Raw genomic sequence first — 19,109 nt, forward strand, 5'->3', positions numbered from 1 at the left:
CTTCTAATCTCACTTACCTACTTTTATTGTTTTTATAGCCCATCCTTCTCTAACATACACCACAGTTTACTTATTATGTTTACTATGTGTTGTCATCTTCCCCAACTAGAATGTAAGGTTCAAATGTGAGAGGAGTTTTATTTTATCTTTTAAAAGTTCACTGTTTGGAGCCCCTGGGTGGCTCAGTCATTAACTGTCTGTCTTTGGCTCAGGTTCTGATCCCAGGGTCCTGGGATTGAGCCCCACATCGGGCTCCCTGCTGGGGGGGAAGCCTGCTTCTCCCTCTCCCACTCCTCCTGCTTTTGTCTTTGTTCTCGCTGTCTCTCTCTGTGTCAAATAAATAAATAAACTCTTTAAGGAAAAAAAAAATTAAAAGCTCAGTTTGATACAGTGATAGCTCAATGTAAATAACACTTGTTTACAAGGTAAAGCATCTATATATGACCAAGTGATTACACATGTATGTTCTGAATTGCCACTATAAATTCTGGGCATTTGTATAGAAAACTTAAGCAACATCAACACTGGTAAGGGATTGTCTGGACTTTCTCCATTACATATATGAGTTAAACATACAGATGTGTGGTGATGCAGGGTTATTAAGAAAGGAAAAATGGAATTATTCGTCTTTAGAACTCATCAAATCTGGAGATACTGTAATCTCATTTAAAAAACAGATGTTAAAGTTCAACATTGTCCCGCTTTCTAAAATTCTCCATTTATTACCTAAAGTCAGAAGCATTTCTCCCTCAAATCTTCCTTCAAAATATTCATTCTGTAGTTTAGAATGAACTCTTAACAAAGCATGTTACAATCTCATGTAAGGAGGACATATATGAACCCCAATCTATAGCAGTTTGATGTACCCACATAGTCATATTAAGAATTAGAGATGCAGAGCAAGTACCTCATTTTTGAATATTTTAAATCATTGTTTCAATGACAGCATTTTAGTTCACCAGAGTCAATGAATAGTTTGTTAAGTGAGAGGGAGACATGGGGAGGGAAGCAAGAAAAGTTTCATCTACAATCTTTTAAGCAAATTTTCTCCACTTATGAATTAATACAACCATGGAGAAAATCAATTAAGAATGTTTAAATTACATTTCATGTTCCCCACCTCCCTGTCGACTGTCAGTAGGGGGGAAAAAAGAGTTAATTTCTGTTTTACTACCAGTCTCCACCTCCTATCCTTTGAGGGCTCTCCCACGAATTCTTTCTTTTTGACCAACCCATTCAACCTGAGCTAGCATTCTTAATAAAACACAGATAAGTAAACTGACCTTTTATAACCCCAGAACAAACAGAGATGTGCCAAGGTTTTAAAATCCAAGATACAGAACAAACAGAAAAAAAAAGAGTACAAAGCAGAGCCACAAATCTCTTAACGAAGGCAGTATTTAAATTATTAACCATAAATCATAAGAGAGTAATTTAATATCAAATTTCAGAGTAAAAAATCTGGACCTTAAATCCAATGGCTCAAGGGCAAATAGTATTAATGTATATCCATTTTAAAATCAGGTAAAACTATAAAAAAATCTGTTTTGCTTTAGTATTATCTCTTAGAAAATAGATATAACCATTTATTGGCTCATTTATAGAACCAATTCAAAAAATCACGGTAAAATCAAGATCTGACCAAGTTTTCTACTGAAGATTACAGAACAAATGTGAAAATGGGGGTTGTGTTGCATAAAGCTGGATCATCTTCCTATCCAGTTGTATCTCAGAAATTTGTTCTTCTCATCTGAAGACATTAACTTTAGCACTGAGATACGTGCACACTGCTTTACAATTAGGAAAATTGCCAAGTCTTTGGGAAAAATACAGTGAAAACAAGTAGCTGAATGATAAGAACCTTTGTTTTTAATGTGAGAAATATTTCAAATGGATCTAATCCAAGTTCTTATTTGTTATGCATGCCTAGCATCTTCAAATTTAACCCAAGCTTTTCCTAAGCTGCCAAAGGCAAATGAACTCTCTTGTTCACTGAAGGAAACACTTATTTTCTGAGAACTTTTCTGCCTGAGAGAGTGAGGCTGACATTTACTCTGCACTGAAGCAGCCCATCACACAGGAGTCGGAACACTCCAGTATGATCTGAGCATGCCCACACCGTCAAAAGAGTGCTCTGTACATTCCGCCCAAATAGCTTTGGGCAAAATGAACAACTGGGAAACACATAACATGCTTCTTGATTATTGCAACCTCACACAAATCAGTCCAAAAATAGCAAATGCCCATGGCTGAGATCTACTACTGAAAAATGCTGAGTTTCAGCAGCTCAAAGCATTTCCTGTGTCTCTATTCAACCAGCCCCCACTTAAAGCTGTAGAATTATAGGATTAAGGAAGAGTTTTTTAAAAAAAAGACAGATACACACACATATACAACATACGGTTTCCGAGGAGAGTGAGGGTTCCATGCTTGTAAGGGAGAAAGAGGAGGAATATGCCGAATAACCCTCGGGTTTCTCCCAGATTTGAACATGCTGTACTGTGGCATGAGGTCAGCAGAGACTGACTCCAGCCCTGTGAGGCTGAATTCTACCCTGACAAAGCAGTATCACTGTAATATGAAGCAAAAGGATCCAGGGCATGTTGGCAGCTGTACAGAGTGGCTGTTCTAGAAAGTAATGGCAATTCCAAAACAAGAGATCTATGCTGTCACATGAGATAATCTTCAGCCCAGTTAAGCAATAAGCACCAAAAATACTTGAATCCTAAACACAGGCAGCTCAAAATATTAAAAGGTAGGAAAGAACTTTGCTCCTTAAACCTATTTTGTATCTGGAGGAGACGAACAGGAAGTGGGAAACTTGAAGAGCTATTGGTTGATTTGATTTGTATCACTAATATTATATTGATCTTGGTCTGGGTTGAGGCACAGTCTTCTGGACACTGTGACCTAGGTGAGAAGTCCCAAACCTTCTCTGTGATTTTACAATAGAGCAGGGAAAATATCTTGAAAATATATTTTTGGTAATGCATATACACCAAAATTGAAGATAAGGTAAATAATCTCATTCCTCACACATATCCAGAAGGCAAAGGTTGCACAAACCTAATGAACATTATTGTTTTTCTTTAGGTCACCAAGAATCCATGTAAGTGTACTGTTAGAAATTCTACCCTGAAATAAGGGGAATACTAAAAAAAGTCTTATGCAGGAAAAGGAGCCAGAACATGGTATTTCTGCCAAGAGAAAATATGAGACAGTGCACATATAATCCTTTAAATTTTGTGGTCTCCCTTACATTATAAAAGTTCTACTCCAGACCAGAAGTGACCCAATTGTTTAAAAAATAAAATTTAGCCAGGAAATAGCAGTAAACACAGGATACAGAGACAAAACAAAACTGTATTAAAGTACTACCGCAAGGTAAATTAAGTTCTTCAACAGTTCAGTATTAGCATAGATTAAACGAAGTTAGAATTTAATTTTTTTTTAAAGTGGGCTGCATGCCCAACGTGGGGCTTGAACTCACAATCCCGAGATCAAGAGTCACATGCTCTATGGACTGACCCAGCCAGGTGCCCCATTAAACTAAAATTTTAAGTAAGTTGAAAATTTACCTTATGGCATACTACTGCTTAAAAAAAAGCCTTTCAAAACTCTCTGTTACTTACATAAAAAACAAACAAACAGCCAGGTATGCCACATAATGATCCTGATGATTAGGTCTCTTCCTGCTTTTCCTATTTTATCTCCTCTGTGTTCCATTCATTTGAACTACCCATTACTGCCATTTTACAGGAATAGAAATGGAAAAGTGGGAAGGTTAATAACTTGCTCAGACTTAAATGGCTAAGGCTAGGATTTAAACTACATGTACAATTCTCACTCCACACTCTTACCTATTACGTAAATTATGTTTACAATAAGAATTCTATATTTAAGGAATCAGTAGAGACAGAATATGAGCACCCACAATAGAAAAGTGAATCACTGTAGGTTGGAGAAAAGTTTCAAAGAAAGAGGTAGAACTTAAACTGAGCTGTTCATTCAAATACTTGAGGCACTGTTCTGGAAAAGCATCAAAGAACAAACATATGCCTACATGCTAGCTGGGGAAGATAGCCAATAAACAAATATAATAAATATATATCCATTGGTGATGAGTGGTATGAAGAAAAATAGAGCAGTATAAACAGGACAGAGGATGACGGGCCTCTCTGATAAAATAACATCTGACCAGAGATCTGAATGCAAGTATGCAGATATCTGGGGAAAGGTAGTCCAGGGAGAGACACCAAGTTCAAAGGCCTTGAGGCAGGAATGGATTTGGTGTGCACAAAGATTGCCAAGGAGGATGAGACTAAGGGAGGCTGAAACTAAGGGAGGTAAAATAGAAAATAAGGACAGAAAGGGTTGGTGGATGAAAGCAGACTGTGTATGACACTGTAGGCTACTGTAAGGAAGTCAATGGGAGTCTTGAGCAGAGTTAGGAAAGGTTTTAGGTTTTAACAGGATCACTCAGAGTAAAGAACAGACAACGCTGGAGTTAAATGAGGGCTGGGGCATGGGAGAGTGCTTAGGAGACTATTAAAATAGTCCACACAAAACAACTTAAGTCAAGTACCTATGGCATGTTATCTGACATCCACTGAGGGAGCAAAAAACAGGTATTAACAAATACATAATGCGAGTAGGGTGGGAGGGTAAGGGAGAAAGATATAAAGGCTTTTCACTTACAAGATACACTAGTTTTAATTTTGTAAGTATTAGGTCACCAATATTGGACTTAAAAAGGAGATATACCAGATTTGATTATTTATAGGTTTCTAGTTTCCAATCAAGGTTTTTTTGGATGTATACTTGTACCTGAACACCTAATAGGTGATCTTACCATTTCTAATACAATTTTTCCATTCATTAAGAATTGTACTTAAGATGTAATTCAACATCTTACTACTTAAAAAATAAGTTCATTAAAAATAATCACCAGGGCGCCTGGGTAGCTCAGAGGGTTAAGCCTCTGCCTTCGGCTCAGGTCATGGTCCCAGGGTCCTGGGATCGAGCCCCACATCGGGCTCTCTGCTCAGTTAGGAGCCTGCTTCTCCTTCTCTCAGCCTGCTACTCTGCCTATTTGTAATCTCTCTGTCAAATAAATAAATAAAATCTTAAAAAAAAAAATTAAAAAAAAAATCACCAAATAGGAGAAATTGTTACTGGATAGTTTCAGAAGAGGTGGTTTTAAAATACTGGATATTCAGCTTTCCATATTAATAAATTTTGCTTTAGATAATTTTACAGGGATTTCCGAAAGAACAATTTACTTTGAACATGAGGTTTTGTGTTGATATCTAGACTGTCGAAGGAAATTTTGATTCCTGTTATAGGATATACAGGGAAGTGCCCAGAGAGGTCATTATCAATTGAAAAGGAATAATTGTACGTTTTGGAGTTCTGAGCTTTTTTCTTATGATCTAAACAGAAAGTCAACAGAAAATACATTTGAGAGGGCAATAAAACATTTCTTTGGTGGCTTTTTATTCCACCGTGAAGCTAGGAGACATGAACTAATGTTTTTTATTTCCTTCTATGAACCAGAACAGGGACAGAAGGAAGAATCTGATAAGTTATATAAACCTGTACAGACATAGCACTATATAGCTTCAGTCTTTAGGCCAAAAATGAATAGTCCATTAGTAGGGGGACAAAAGAAGTTCAGTATTCATACCTCATCTACAAAGGAAATATGTGACTAAAAAAGGGATGAAACTGTTACACCCCTAAATTACTCTCCAAAGTCCAAAACAAAATTTTTTGAGAGGAGAGATGGATCCTGTATTAATTTATTAAATAAGTATTACCATGTGCCAGGCCCTGTGCCTGGCATTTAGGGAGGAAACAGTGAATAATATGAACAAGTCTTGCTTGCTACTGACATTAGAGATCACTTGCATTTTCTAGACTACAATATTTCTCAACATTTTGTAAAAACTCACACCCCTCTTCAGTACCTTCTCATTCTATATACTATGTACTCTCCCCAGCCTAGAATCTTCGTTTTGATTTCTGTAATTTATATTGTGGAAACAAGAATTGTACTGACTTCTTCCCTCCCTTGCAAGTCATACATCTCCATCAGAGAGCCTGGTCTCTAAAGCCTTCTAGGGATGTTATGAAGCACTATTCAGATCAAACACCTCATCTGTGGTATGAAAGCCAAGATACTGAAAGAAGTGAAGGGTGCGGTAGTGGCCAGATCAGATCTAGAATCCATCTCTTCTACTTCTCTGTTTATGTTCTTTCTACTACACCATGCTGTTGTCCTCTTACCATCTTTTTCCTACTTCATGCATTCACTCCATAGTAATCTGGTTTCTTGTGTTTACCACTGCTTAAAAACAAAGGAATAAAGAAATGAGCAAAAAACAAAAGCACCCTCAATTTCTGCAATACTCATTTTGTAGGCTGTTTCTGGTTTAGTATTTGTGCCTTATATCTTCACTACATAAAAACCTCCATGGAAGCTTTTTGTTTTGGACAAATTACTTCTTCGGATGCTATCTGACTATGTGTTCAAAAAGGTTCCTTTCTATCCCCAAAATTAATCCCAAGGTTGTCTGCAGTGCTATGTGAGCTCTTTTGTGTTTTTTTAAAACTGATATAATCAATACATATAACATTGTATTAGTTCTAGGTATATAACACAATAATCTGATATATGGATATGTTGCAAAATGATTATCACAGTAAGTTAATTAACATCCATAACCATGTATGGTTACAAAAAAATTTTCCTTCTGATGAGAACTTTTAAGATCCACTCCCAGCATCCTTCTTGTGAGTGCTTTTGGAGCCCCATTCCCTATATGGAGAGTCAATTAATGATAGAGTTATGGGGGAAAGTAATTGGGTACACAAAGAATAAATTCAAATCTCTCTCAAGATGTGGGTCTAGAGGGCTCCTGGGTGGCTCAGTCAGCTCAACAGCTGCCTTCAGCTCAGGTCATGATCTCAGGGTCCTGGGATCAAGCCCCCATCAGGCTCCCTGCTCAGCAAGGAGTCTCCTTCTCCCTCTGCCCCACCCCCCACTCGTGCATGCGTGTGCTTTCATATAAGTAAGTAAATAAGTAAATAAATAAATAAATAAATAAAATCTCTTCTAAAAAGATGTGGGTCTATAATCGTTAACACTTCAAGGAAAACAGCACACTTTCAACATATTTCAATCACAGTTTACATTTTTTTAAGTAACAGACCATTTTTAATTTCTCCCTCTTAGATACTGGAGTCTCAATGTTTTTGTTGAAGGAGTATGGATAATCTGGAAGGAAAGGTTTTTTGTTTTTTAAATAAAACAAAAAGCACTCACCATGTGTGAAAGACATTAATTTGGAGGCCCCTAATGAGCCAGCACTCCTCATATTAATGCCCTGTACCTTCCTACACCGAATATGGGTTTGGTGACAGGACTAGTACAGCAAATGGGGCTTTAGTAAGCATGATGCAGAGACCTGTTAAGTGCTTGGAAACTGGAGACTGTTCTTTTGAACACTCCATGGAACCCACTGGCCATTCTGCAAAAAAACCCAACCAGCCATATAGAATACTAAGAATGGAAGAATCAAGGTCGCTGGCCAAATGCCAGAGCTAAATTCTAAGCCAATGGCTAATACATATTACTAGTCATGTGAGTGAGGCCATTTGGACCTTCTGGGCATCTCAATATCCCAGTCAACACAAAGGAAAGCAGAAGAACCACATGGTCAGTCCACAGAATCATTACATATAAATAAGTTGTCACTTTATGCCATTAAGCTTTTTAAAAATATTTTAAATTAGCACTATAAAATTAACTTTTCAGACATATGTACAGTTCTACGAATATTAAAACAGGCATAGATTCATGTAACGATCAGCATAATCAGAATAAAGAGCAATTCCACTGCTCTAAAAGACTCCCTTGTGAAAAATGTTCAGCATTACTAATCACTGGGGAAAGCAAATCAAAACCACAACGAAATACCACCTTAAAACAGTCAGAATGGCTAGTGATGAAAAAGGAATAAGTGTGGGTGAGGATGTGGAGAAAAGGAAACCCTTATTTACTGTAGTGGGGCGGAGCGGGGGGAGGAGGCTGGCAGTGTGTAAACTGGTATTACCACTGTGGAAAACAGTATTATAAATAGAACTAACGAGGTTCCTGGGTGGCTCAGCTGTTTGAGCCTCTGACTCTTGATTTTGGCTCAGGGCTATGGGGACAAGCTCTGTGTAAGGCTCTGCACTCAGTGCAGAGTCTGCTTGTTCCTCTCCCTCTGCTCCTCCACCCCCCTCAAATAAATAAATAAAAATCCTAAAAAAACAAAAACAAAAACAAAAACAGAATTACCATATGATCTAGTAATTCCACTACTGGATATTTACCTAAAGAAAACAAAAATACTAATTCAAACAGATATATGTACCCCTATGTTCACTGCAGCATTATTAACAATAGCCAACATAGGGAAGCCATCCAAGTGTTAAATGATCAACAAATAGATAAAGAAGATATGGTACATAAATACAGTGGGATATTAACCATTAAAAAAAGTACAAAATCCTGCCATTTGCGACAACATGGATGGACTTAGAGGGAATTTTGTTAAATGAAATAAATCAGACAAATATCATATGATTTCACTTATTTGTGGAATATAAAAACCAAAATGAACAACAACAACAAAACCCAAAAAACCAAACAGACTCTTAAAATACTCTTAGAGAACAAACCAGTGGTTGCCAGAAATGAGGTAGTGGCGGGGTTGGGATGTGTGTGTGTGAAACAGATTAAGGGGTACAAAGTTCCTGTTATAAAATAAGTCACAGAGATGAAAAGTACAGTATAGGAAATATAGTCAATGATACTGTAAAAATTGAAGGGTAACAAATGGTGACTGCACTTATCACAGTGAGCACTGAGTAATGTAAAGAACTGTTGAATCAATATGCTGTACACCTGAAACTAATGTAACACTGTATGTCAGTTATACACCATAAATAAATAAATAAATAAATGGCTCCCTTGTGTAGTCACACCTAACCCCATCACTAATGCATAATCCATTCTTTTCACCATGATTTTGTCTTTTTTGAGAATGTGATATCAACAGAATCATATAGTATATAACTTTTTTTTTTAAGATTTTATTTATTTATTTGACAGAGAGAAATCACAAGTAGACGGAGAGGCAGGCAGAGAGAGAGAGAGGGAAGCAGGCTCCCTGCTGAGCAGAGAGCCCGATGCAGGACTCGATCCCAGGACCCTGAGATCATGACCTGAGCTGAAGGCAGCGGCTTAACCCACTGAGCCACCCAGGCGCCCTAGTATATAACTTTTGAGATGATTTCCTTTACTCAGCACAACGTCTGTGACACACATCCAGGATACTGTATGTATCAATAGCTATTTCTTTTTATTGTTGATTAGTAGTCCACTATACGGATATGCCACAGTTTGTTTATCCATTCACTTGCTGAAGGGCATTTGGATGGTTTCTACTTCTTGGCAATTATGAATAGAGCTGCTCTAAACAGTGGCATGAAGAATTTTGTGGAAATGTAAGCTTTCACTTCTATAGGTTAAAAACCTGGGAATGGAATTGTTGGGTCATATGCTAAGTATACATTTAACTTAAAAAGAAAATCACCAAAATGTTTTCCAGAGTAGATGTACCTTTTTCCTTTCCTATAAACAATGCATTAGGGTTATTTGCCTGTGTCCTTGTCAGTATCTGAAATGGTCAGTTTTCATTTGTGCCATTAGACCAGTAGTATCTCATCCTGGTTTTAATTTGCATTTCCCTAAGAGCTAATAATGCTAAATATTTTTCATTTATTTATTTACCACCATACATCTTCTTTGGTAAACAGACTATTTAAGATATTCAAATTCAACAATTTTTCAAATGGGTTGTTTTATTCCTGGTCAGTTTTGACAGTTTTAAAAATATACTCTGAATATATGGTCTTTGTCAGATATGCAATCTGCAAAATTTCCTTCCAGGCTATAGCATGCCTTCTCACTCTCTTAATAGTGTTTTTTATCATTAAAACAAAAATTTTTTAAAATTTTGTTGAATTCCTTTTTATTTTTTAATGTTATGAATTGCACTTAAGGTGTCATACTTAAAAACATTTTGCCTCATCCTTTTCTATGTATTCCTATGAAGGTTTTATGTTTTACAGATGGATTTATGAATTATTTTGAGTTAATTTTTATATAAAGTATAAGATCTACATAGAGGCTCATATTTTTGCATGTGGATGTCAAATTTGTCCAAAAATTTTTTTAAAACACTAGCTACTTTCCATTGAATTATCTTTGCATTTTAATGAAAAATGAATTGGTGATATTTAGTGGTTCTATTTTTGGACTTCCTATTCTGTTCCAGCAATCTATCCTTTTGCCAATGTGATACCATCTTGATTACTGCAGCTTTGTGATAAATCTTGAAACTGGATAGGATTAATTCACTCAGCTTAACCTTCTTTCACAAAATTGATTTGTCTACTCTAGTTCCTCTGCCTTTTCATATAAATTTGAGATAATCTTGTCTATAATTACAAAAAAATTTTACTAAGTTTTTTTACTGGAATTGTATAAATCTATGAAACTGGACAGAAATGACATTTTTAGAATGCCGAGTCCTCCAATCCATGAATATATCTCTGTATTTTTTTATCTTTAATTTCTTTCATCAATGTTTTACAATTTCAGCATAGAAATCCTGCAATATGATTTTTATACCTATACTTCAGTATTTTTCTCTTGACGCCATTGTAAATAGTAAACCCTTTCCCCCAATTGTTCACTGCAAGTATATAAAAGCTCAATTGTTTTGTGTGGGTTGGCACTGTTCTCTTTAGATCTTGCTAAACTCATTTATTAGTTTTTAGAATTTTTTTTCTGGATTCCTTGGGATTTTCTATGTAAGCAGTGCCGTAGCTATGAGCATAGACAGTTTTATTTCTTCTTTTTCCATCTGTATGCCTTTTATTTATTTTTCTTGCCTAACTGTACTGGCTAGCACTTCAAGTACAATGTTAAAATAGTAGTGGTCAGAGAGGACATCCTTGCCTTCTACCTACTTTTAAAATGTAATGATTCAGGGTTAACCATTATGTATGATGTCAGTTGCAGTTAAAAAAATTTTTTGTGGGACGCCTGGGTGGCTCAGTTGGTTAAGCAGCTGCCTTCAGCTCAGGTCATGATCCCAGCGTCCTGGGATCGAGTCCCACATCGGGCTCCTTGCTCGGCGGGGAGCCTGCTTCTCCCTCTGCCTCTGCCTGCCATTCTGCCTGCCATTCTGTCTGCCTGTGCTCGCTCTCTCCCCCCCCCCCTCTGATAAATAAATAAAATCTTTTAAAAAATAAATAAATAAATAAATTTTTTGTTAGATGCCTAATCAGTTGAAGAGATTTCCTTCTACTCCTAGTTTGCTGAGAGTTTCAAATAATGAATGGTTAATAAGTTTTGTCAAATGCTTTTCCTGTATCAAATGAAATATGGCTTTATTTGGGTTGTCAATATTGTGAATTATATTGTTTCATTTTCAAATACTAAACTAGTACTGCATTCCTGATACAAACTATATTTGGTCATGATATATTCTTTATATACATTGTTATGTTCAATTTGTTAGTACTTTGTGGAGTATTTTCTCACCTATGTTTATGAGAGATATTGGTCTGTTTTGTCCTCTTGTATAGCTTTTGTCTGGTTTTGATATCAGAGTAATGCTGGCCTCATAAAATGGAGTTCCTGTCTCTCTTATTTTCTGTAAGAAATCACAGAGAGTTGGTATATTTCCAGAAATGTGTGGTAGAATTTGCCAGTGACTTTATGTAATTTTTTTTCAGAATGTTTTGAACTACAAATTTCATTTCTTTAATAGTTCTAGAACTACTCAAGCTATCTTTTCGACTTAGATGAGTTTTGGTAGTTCACTGAGAATTTGGTCTCCTCCATTAAGTTGCTGATTTATGTATTTCAAGTTGTTTATAGTAGTTCCTTATCATCTTTCTGATGTCTGTGGGTTTATAGTGATATCTTCTCTTTCATTCTGGACTTTAGTTCTTCATATCTGCCATCATCATCTTGCTAGAGATTTATCAATTAAAAAAAATTTTTTTTTAAAGATTTTATTTATTTGACAGACGGAGATCACAAGTAGGCAGAGAGGCAGGCAGAGAGAGAGGAGGAAGCAGGCTCCCTGCTGAGCAGAGAGCCCGATGCGGGGCTCGATCCCAGGATCCTGGGATCATGACCTGAGTCGAAGGCAGAGGCTTTAACCCACTGAGCCACCCAGGCGCCCCTCAATTTTTAAAAAAATTTTTAAAAAGATTTTATTTATTTGAGAAAAAGAGAGAAAGAGAGAGAGCGCACGTGAGCAGGGGGAAGAGAGAGAAGCAGGGTAGGGAACCGGATTTGGGGCTTGAGCCTGAGCCAAAGGCAGATGCTTAACTTACTGAGTCACCCAGGTGCCCTGAGATTTATCAATTTTATTAATCCTTTTTATGAACCAGCTTTTATTTTCACTCCAATGTTCCTTCGTTTTAAGTTCCATTGGTTTCTACTCTTATTTTTATTACCTCCTTCCTTTGCTTGCTTTGGGTTTATTGGTTTTTTTAAAGATTTTATTTATTTATTTGACAGAGAGCGATCACAAGCAGGCAGAGAGGCAGGCAAGAGAGAGAGAGGAAGAAGCAGGCTCTCCACTGAGCAGAGAGCCCGACAAGGGCCTCCATCCTGACCATGACCTGAGCCGAAGGCAGAGGCCTAAACCACTGAGCCACCCAGGTACCCAGGTTTATTGTTTTTACACTTCTTCAGATTTGTTAAGGCTGGTGCTTAGATTGTTGATTTGATACCTGTTTTCTTATGTAAGTATTTAATGTTATAAATTACTCTCTACTACTTTAGCTGCACCCACCCATTTTTAAAAACAGATTGACTGGAGGAACCTGGGTGGCTCAGTGGTTTAAAGCCTCTGCCCTCTGCTCAGGTCATGATCTCAGGGTCCTGGGATCCAGCCCTGCATTGGGCTCTCTGCTCAGCGGGGAGCCTGCTCCCCGCCCCCCGCTTCACCTCTGCCTACTTGTAATCTGTCAAATAAATAAATAAAATCTTCTAAAAAAAATGATTGATTGAAAGCACGCATGCAGTGGGGAAGAGGAAAGGGAGAGAAAAACTGAAGTAGACTCCATATTCAGTGCGTATCTGAGGCAGGGCTCCATCTCACAACCCTGAGATCACAACCTGAGCCTAAACCAAGAGTCAGACGCTTAACCAACTGCGCCACCGAGGCGCCCGTCCCCCAAATTTTTGCTATGTGTTTTTAATGTTTTCAATTTCTCTCAGCTCAAAATACTTTCCAATTTCCTCTGAGACTTTCTCTTTGACCCATGAATTATTTAGAAGTACGCTATTTCACATCTAAATGTATTTAGGTATCTTCCTGTTATCCTTATGTTATTGTTTCCTAGTCTAACTCTCCTATGGTCAGAGAACATACCTTATTTCAATTCTTTTAAAATTTTTCAGGTTAGTTTTATCATACATGATAGGGCCTATCTTGACTGGTACCCGGGGACTTGAAAAAATATATATTCTGGGGCTGTTTTGTTTAAAGTGTTTCATACACATCAACAGTGGAAGGTGCTACTTGGCTCTTTTTTCAAGATTTTATTTATTTATTTGAGAGAGAGAGAGAGAGAGAGCAGGGAGAAGGGTTGAGAAAGAACTAGAATCCCCTGCTGAGCAGGGAGCCTGACACAGGGCTCAATCCCAGAACCCTGAAATCATGACCTGAACTGAAGGCAGATGCTTAACTGACTGAGCCACCCAGGCACACCTAGTTCTTTTATATACTTGCCAATTTTCTGCCTACTAGGTTCTATAGATCACCGAGAGAGGAGTGCTGAAGCCTCTAACTGTAATTATGGATTTATCTCCCTTTTCAGTTCTATCCATTTTTTCTTCCAGTATTCTCAAGCTCTCTTATTAGGAGAGCATTTAATATTTTATGTACATATACAGTTTTAGAGCTGTTATGTTTCCTTGGTGAACTATTTTTAATCCTTATGTATTATCTTTATTTCTAGTATTTCTAGTAATTTTCCTTGCTCTGAAGTCTACACTCAAGTTTTTTTTTTTTTTTTTAAAGATTTATTTATCCTAGAGACAGAGAGAGAGACAGACAGAGTGTGTGACTGCACGTGCAGGGTGAGGGGCAGAGGGAAAGGGAGAGAGAGAGAATCCACACATAGACTTTCTGGCTGAGCATAGAGCTCAGGGCAGGGCTCATCCTAGGACCCAGTGATCATAACCCCTGCTGAAACCTAGAGTCAGCTGCTCAACTGACTGAGCCACCTAAGTGCCCTGAAATACACCTTTCTCTGCCCCTTTTCCTGTAACTTATTTACATCATTATATTTGAAGTAAATTTTTTAAAGAAGCAGGAGATAATCAGAGTAGTTGGTTTTTTTCATCCACTCTGGGGGCACCTGGGTGGCTTAGTCAGTTGAGCTGCCAACTCCTGGTTTTTGGTTCAGGTCATGATATCAGGGTTGTGAGACTGAGCCCTGCAACTGGGTTTCACACTCAGCATGTAATCTGCTTGAGATTTTCTCTCTCTCCCTCTGCCCCTCCCTGCTCATACTCTCTTTCTAAAATAAATGAATAAATCTTTTTAAAAAATCCACGCTGATAAGCTGTCATTTACTTGGCATGTTTACATGAAATTACCAATATGTTTGAATTCAGGTCTCCAATTTTATTATTTGTTTTCTGTCTGTCCATCCTCTGTTTTTCATTCCATGTTTTTTTTCTCCCTTCTTGGTCTCTTCTGGGTTATCTGAACAGTTCTTAGTATTTAATTTAATTTTTTATTAACATACACTACTCGTTTCAGGGGTACAGGTCTGTGATTTTTAAGTCTTACACAATTCACAGCATGTACCATAGCACATACCCTTCCCAGTGTCCACCACCCAATCACCCCAATCCTCCTACCCACCATCCCCTCCAGCAACCCACAGTCTTAGTATTTCATTTTAATCTACTGGGTTTTTTACTACATATTTTGGGGAGGTCAGGTTTTGTTTTTTTTGTCGTTGCTCTAGGGATCATAATATACACATGTAACTTTTCACAGACTACTTAAAATTAACATTTTACCACTTTAAGTTAAAGTACAAACCTTATCATTATCACCATTTTAGGTTCTTCTACCCTCTCTTCATACGTATTATGTATTTATATATAGTGAAAATCCTATTATTGATTTAGAATTCTTTGCTTTCTACTGTTAATTGAAGAATTCAAGAGAAGTATAAATATTTTACAGCAGGATCTAGTAGCTGTAAATTCTTTATTTTATCCTCATCCGTGAGGCATACTTTTGCTAGACATAAAACCTTAAGTTGATACCTCTACCACCAGCACTTTAAAAATGTAATTCTACTTCTTTCTGTCATCAAGATTTCTGATGAGAAATATGAAGTCATTTGAACAGTTGTTTCCCTGTAAGCACTACATCCTTTTTCTCTGCTTTTGAGATTTTTTTTTTTTCCTTTGGTTTTGGTGTCATGATAGTTTTAGTTATTATGTGTTTGGGTGTGGGTTTGTCTTTATCCTTTTTAGGATTTCCTGTATCTATAAGCTTACATCTTGAATCTATAGGTTTAGGTTATTTGCCAAATTTGGGAAGTATCTAAGCATTATTTCTTCAAATAAATTTTCTGCACCACTTTTTCACCTCTCCTGTTGGAACTTTAATGACATGAATCTTAGACTTCTGTCATTATCCCACAAATCCCTAAGTTTCTCTTCAGTTTTTTTTCTCAATACTCCCCCAAATGACAATTTCTACTTACTATTTTCATGTCTATTTTTTCTCTGTCATTTTTTCTGCTGTTGATCCTATACAGGGTTTTTGTTTTTACATTTACTGTATTTTTTGGTTCTAAGTTGCTCATTTGATCCTTTACCTCTTTTATTTCTTTGTTGAGACTTTTTATCTTTCTATTCAAGAATGTCTGTCCTTACTTGCTGGAATATTTTTATTTTTAGAATTGCTGTTTTAGTTTTTGTCAGCACTATGTCTGTTTTTTTGGCATTGGCATCTTTTGACTGACTTTTTCCAACTCAATTGATTTTCCTATTTTATTCAAACGCCAAGCAACCTTTTTATTGTATCCTGGACTGTTTGGACATTATTATAAGATTTTATCTAGGTCATCTTAAAATCCTATGGAGAATACTGATATTTTTCTTTTAGTAGGCAATCAACCCAGTTTTCTTCAGGCCATAGTTTCTGACCAGCCTTCTGTGGATTGTGGTTTCAATTAAGTTTTTAAAGTCTTTGCAGTGGTATTTGGATCTGTCCCATATGTGTACCACTTGTTGCCATTCTGGTACCTAAGCAGTGGTCTAACCCACACTTCATTTTTCAGAGAGTAGATGTTATTTGGGGTTGAATTTCTACATGTACAGCACATGTGTAAGCCTAGGAGTTCATAATAAAATTTTACTAAAGAGTTTATTTACCTAGCTTCTCCCTTTCAAAATCTCCCCAGTATTTTCTGGTTCATGAGAGTTCCCCTTTCCTTCACATAGCCAAAAAGCTTGGGTTTTATTTACTTCACTCTCACACAACTTCCACAATGCCTGTGTCTGGAGCCAAGCAGCTGAAGGAGACAGGAAAAAAAGCAAATGGGGATATTCTACCTTTTTGGGACTAAAGCTCCACTAATCAGAGAGAAAGTTTCCCTGCCCCCAGGGCTTTAGGCTCTGGTCAGACCCCAATCTGCTGCCACCACAAACCTCTTGAAGTTCATGGCACAAGAGAAGAGAGAGAAAAAAAGGGAAATAAGAGGTTTCTCTACTTTCTCTGAGCATTAGGAATATCACCTTCTTATTCCTTGCACCTGAGCTGATGGTTTCTCCTGGAGTTCTCTCTATTAACATTGGTGCCCACTTCTGTGTTTTAGGCTGTGCTGAATTCAGGCCTGAGGATACCAGAATGGGAGAAATCTGAGTTTAACCTTAGTTCTACCGTACTTCAGGATCTGCTTTTCTTTCCTAGTCTGCCTATTACAATCTACCTTTCAGAATTTTCAAATAGCTGCTCTATGACAGGTTTTAAAAACTGCATTCAGTGGGAGAGACTGGGTGAAGTGTACCTGCTCCATCTTACTCAGAACCAGAATTTTACACTACTAAGTTTGGAGGTGATTTGTTACACAGCAACAGATGACTGGTACAGAATCCAACTCAAGAACCAATCATGTAAATGCAATGCACATAAAAAAAAACACATTCTTTACACATTTTTTCTAGAAAAGTCAGCAGATAATTATCAGTTAACTATTAATTACTACCACTAATTAAGTAGTGGAATATTCTAGGCTTTCTTAATTTGGTTCCTAAGAAACAGATTCAGTTTCATTATTGGAGTAATCAAAATGATAGCAATGAAAAACTGCGAACACTTGTTTCTTAGAAGTGGGTTTATTCTGCCGTCAGATGTAATTTGTCAATAAAGGACTGGACATCTCATTCTTTCATGCCCTTGCTAATCATCAGTCAGAAGAACTAAGAGAATCATGGAGGAAATTGGAATGACAAGGATAAATTTGTAAAGTGAAAACATCTTATGAGAAAGATGTTTTCTAAAAGGTTTTTTATACTCTTGAAAATAAAAGTATTTTACCAGCAGGCAGCGTTTCATTCAGAATACCCTACTAAACTACATAATCAAGAATAAGATGTTTCCTGAGGGAAAAATCTGGGATGTCAATCAGCTCCACTGTCTCTTCATAAGCTCTGTCCAACATAAGCAAATTACCATGAATAAATTAGCTGTATAGATATCATTTCACACCCACATTCAGGCCAAATTTTCAAGAGTCAGTAAAGATGTGGGGTAACAGGAACTTTCAAACACTGCTGATGGGAGTTTAAATTGGTATAGTCATCCCGGATAACAATTTGGCCATGTCTAGTTATATTAAACATGAATATATTGCACAACTCAATAATTCAATTTCTAGATATATATACTAGAAAACCCCTCTTGCATATGTGTGCAGGGAGATATTCTGAAGAATACTTATTGCAGCACTTGTTTATGAAAAGATGAAATAATGGAAATACCCTTTATACCTATTAATAAGAGAATCAATCTTAAGTTGTGGTATATTCACCCAAAAAAATACTTATAACCATTAAAATAAATAGAACAGAATTGTATGTCTCAGTGTGAGTAAATTGCGAAAGGATGAAACTGGGTGAAAAAAGAAGTTATAGAATACTATGTATTATTTATGAATACATGTATACATAATAAAATTACATAAAATATGTTCATGAAAAATACTAAATTCAGAATAGTTATGTTCAAAGAAGGGGGAATGGATTGAGGAGTGGTACACACAAATTAAATTTGCTTTCTCTGAAGCAAATACAGCAAAATCAGAAGTCTGAAAAAGCCTGGTAATGGTCCTTGGACACTATGTTATTCTCTTTCCTTCTGTTTGTTTAAAATATTATAAATATGACAAGCAAAAAAGAAAAAATTATGAGAATATATATACCAGTTACATTACTGTGTAAGCAGTTACACGAACACTCATGTGTTTAGTGAAAAAATATTTTTTAAGCTTTTATCTGTCTGTCTTTATTGTCCTTTTCTTCTTTTGTGCCATGAACCTCAGGAGCACAAGCAGGGGAAACAGCAGGTAGAGGGAGAAGCACTCAATCTCAGGAGCCCAGGATCATGACCTGAGCCAAAAGCAGACCCTTAACCAACTGAGCCACCCAGGCATCCCAAAAAAGTAAGATTCTGACAATACATTAGCCACATACACACACATACAATAAAGACTGTTTAGGAAGGCTGAGGGGCTCCTAGGTGGCTCAGTTGGTTAAGCATCTGACTCTTGATTTCAGCTCAGGTCATGATCTCAGCTCTGTGAGATCAAGCCCTATGTCAGGCTCTGAGCTGGGCCTGGAGCCTGCTTAAGATTCTCTCTCCCTCTGCAACCCTCCCACCACCTCCCACTTGCATGAGCATGCACACACACCTCTCTGTTACAAAAAAAAAAAAAAA

At 36.9% G+C, this 19,109-nt stretch overlaps 1 protein-coding gene across 7 annotated transcripts in view; it reads right to left on the reverse strand.

The window, feature by feature from the left end:
- The window catches only part of TMCC1 (transmembrane and coiled-coil domain family 1), a 254,562-nt gene that overhangs the window by 58,517 nt on the left and 176,936 nt on the right, over nt 1–19,109 (reverse strand). Inside the window, exon 1 of one of the 7 annotated variants that reach the window (XM_032350174.1) lies at nt 2,387–2,960. The exons of 5 other annotated variants lie outside the window; for them this stretch is intronic. In XM_032350174.1, coding sequence (XP_032206065.1) covers nt 2,387–2,428 — 42 coding nt within the window. In that variant the 5' untranslated portion in view covers nt 2,429–2,960. Of the gene's footprint in view, nt 1–2,386; nt 2,961–19,109 lie in introns of those variants that run through there. One more of the 7 variants, XM_032351807.1, reaches the window with a different exon arrangement.

The sequence above is a fragment of the Mustela erminea genome, chromosome 1 (genome assembly GCF_009829155.1).
Source record: "Mustela erminea isolate mMusErm1 chromosome 1, mMusErm1.Pri, whole genome shotgun sequence".
NCBI classification, from domain to species: domain Eukaryota; kingdom Metazoa; phylum Chordata; class Mammalia; order Carnivora; family Mustelidae; genus Mustela; species Mustela erminea.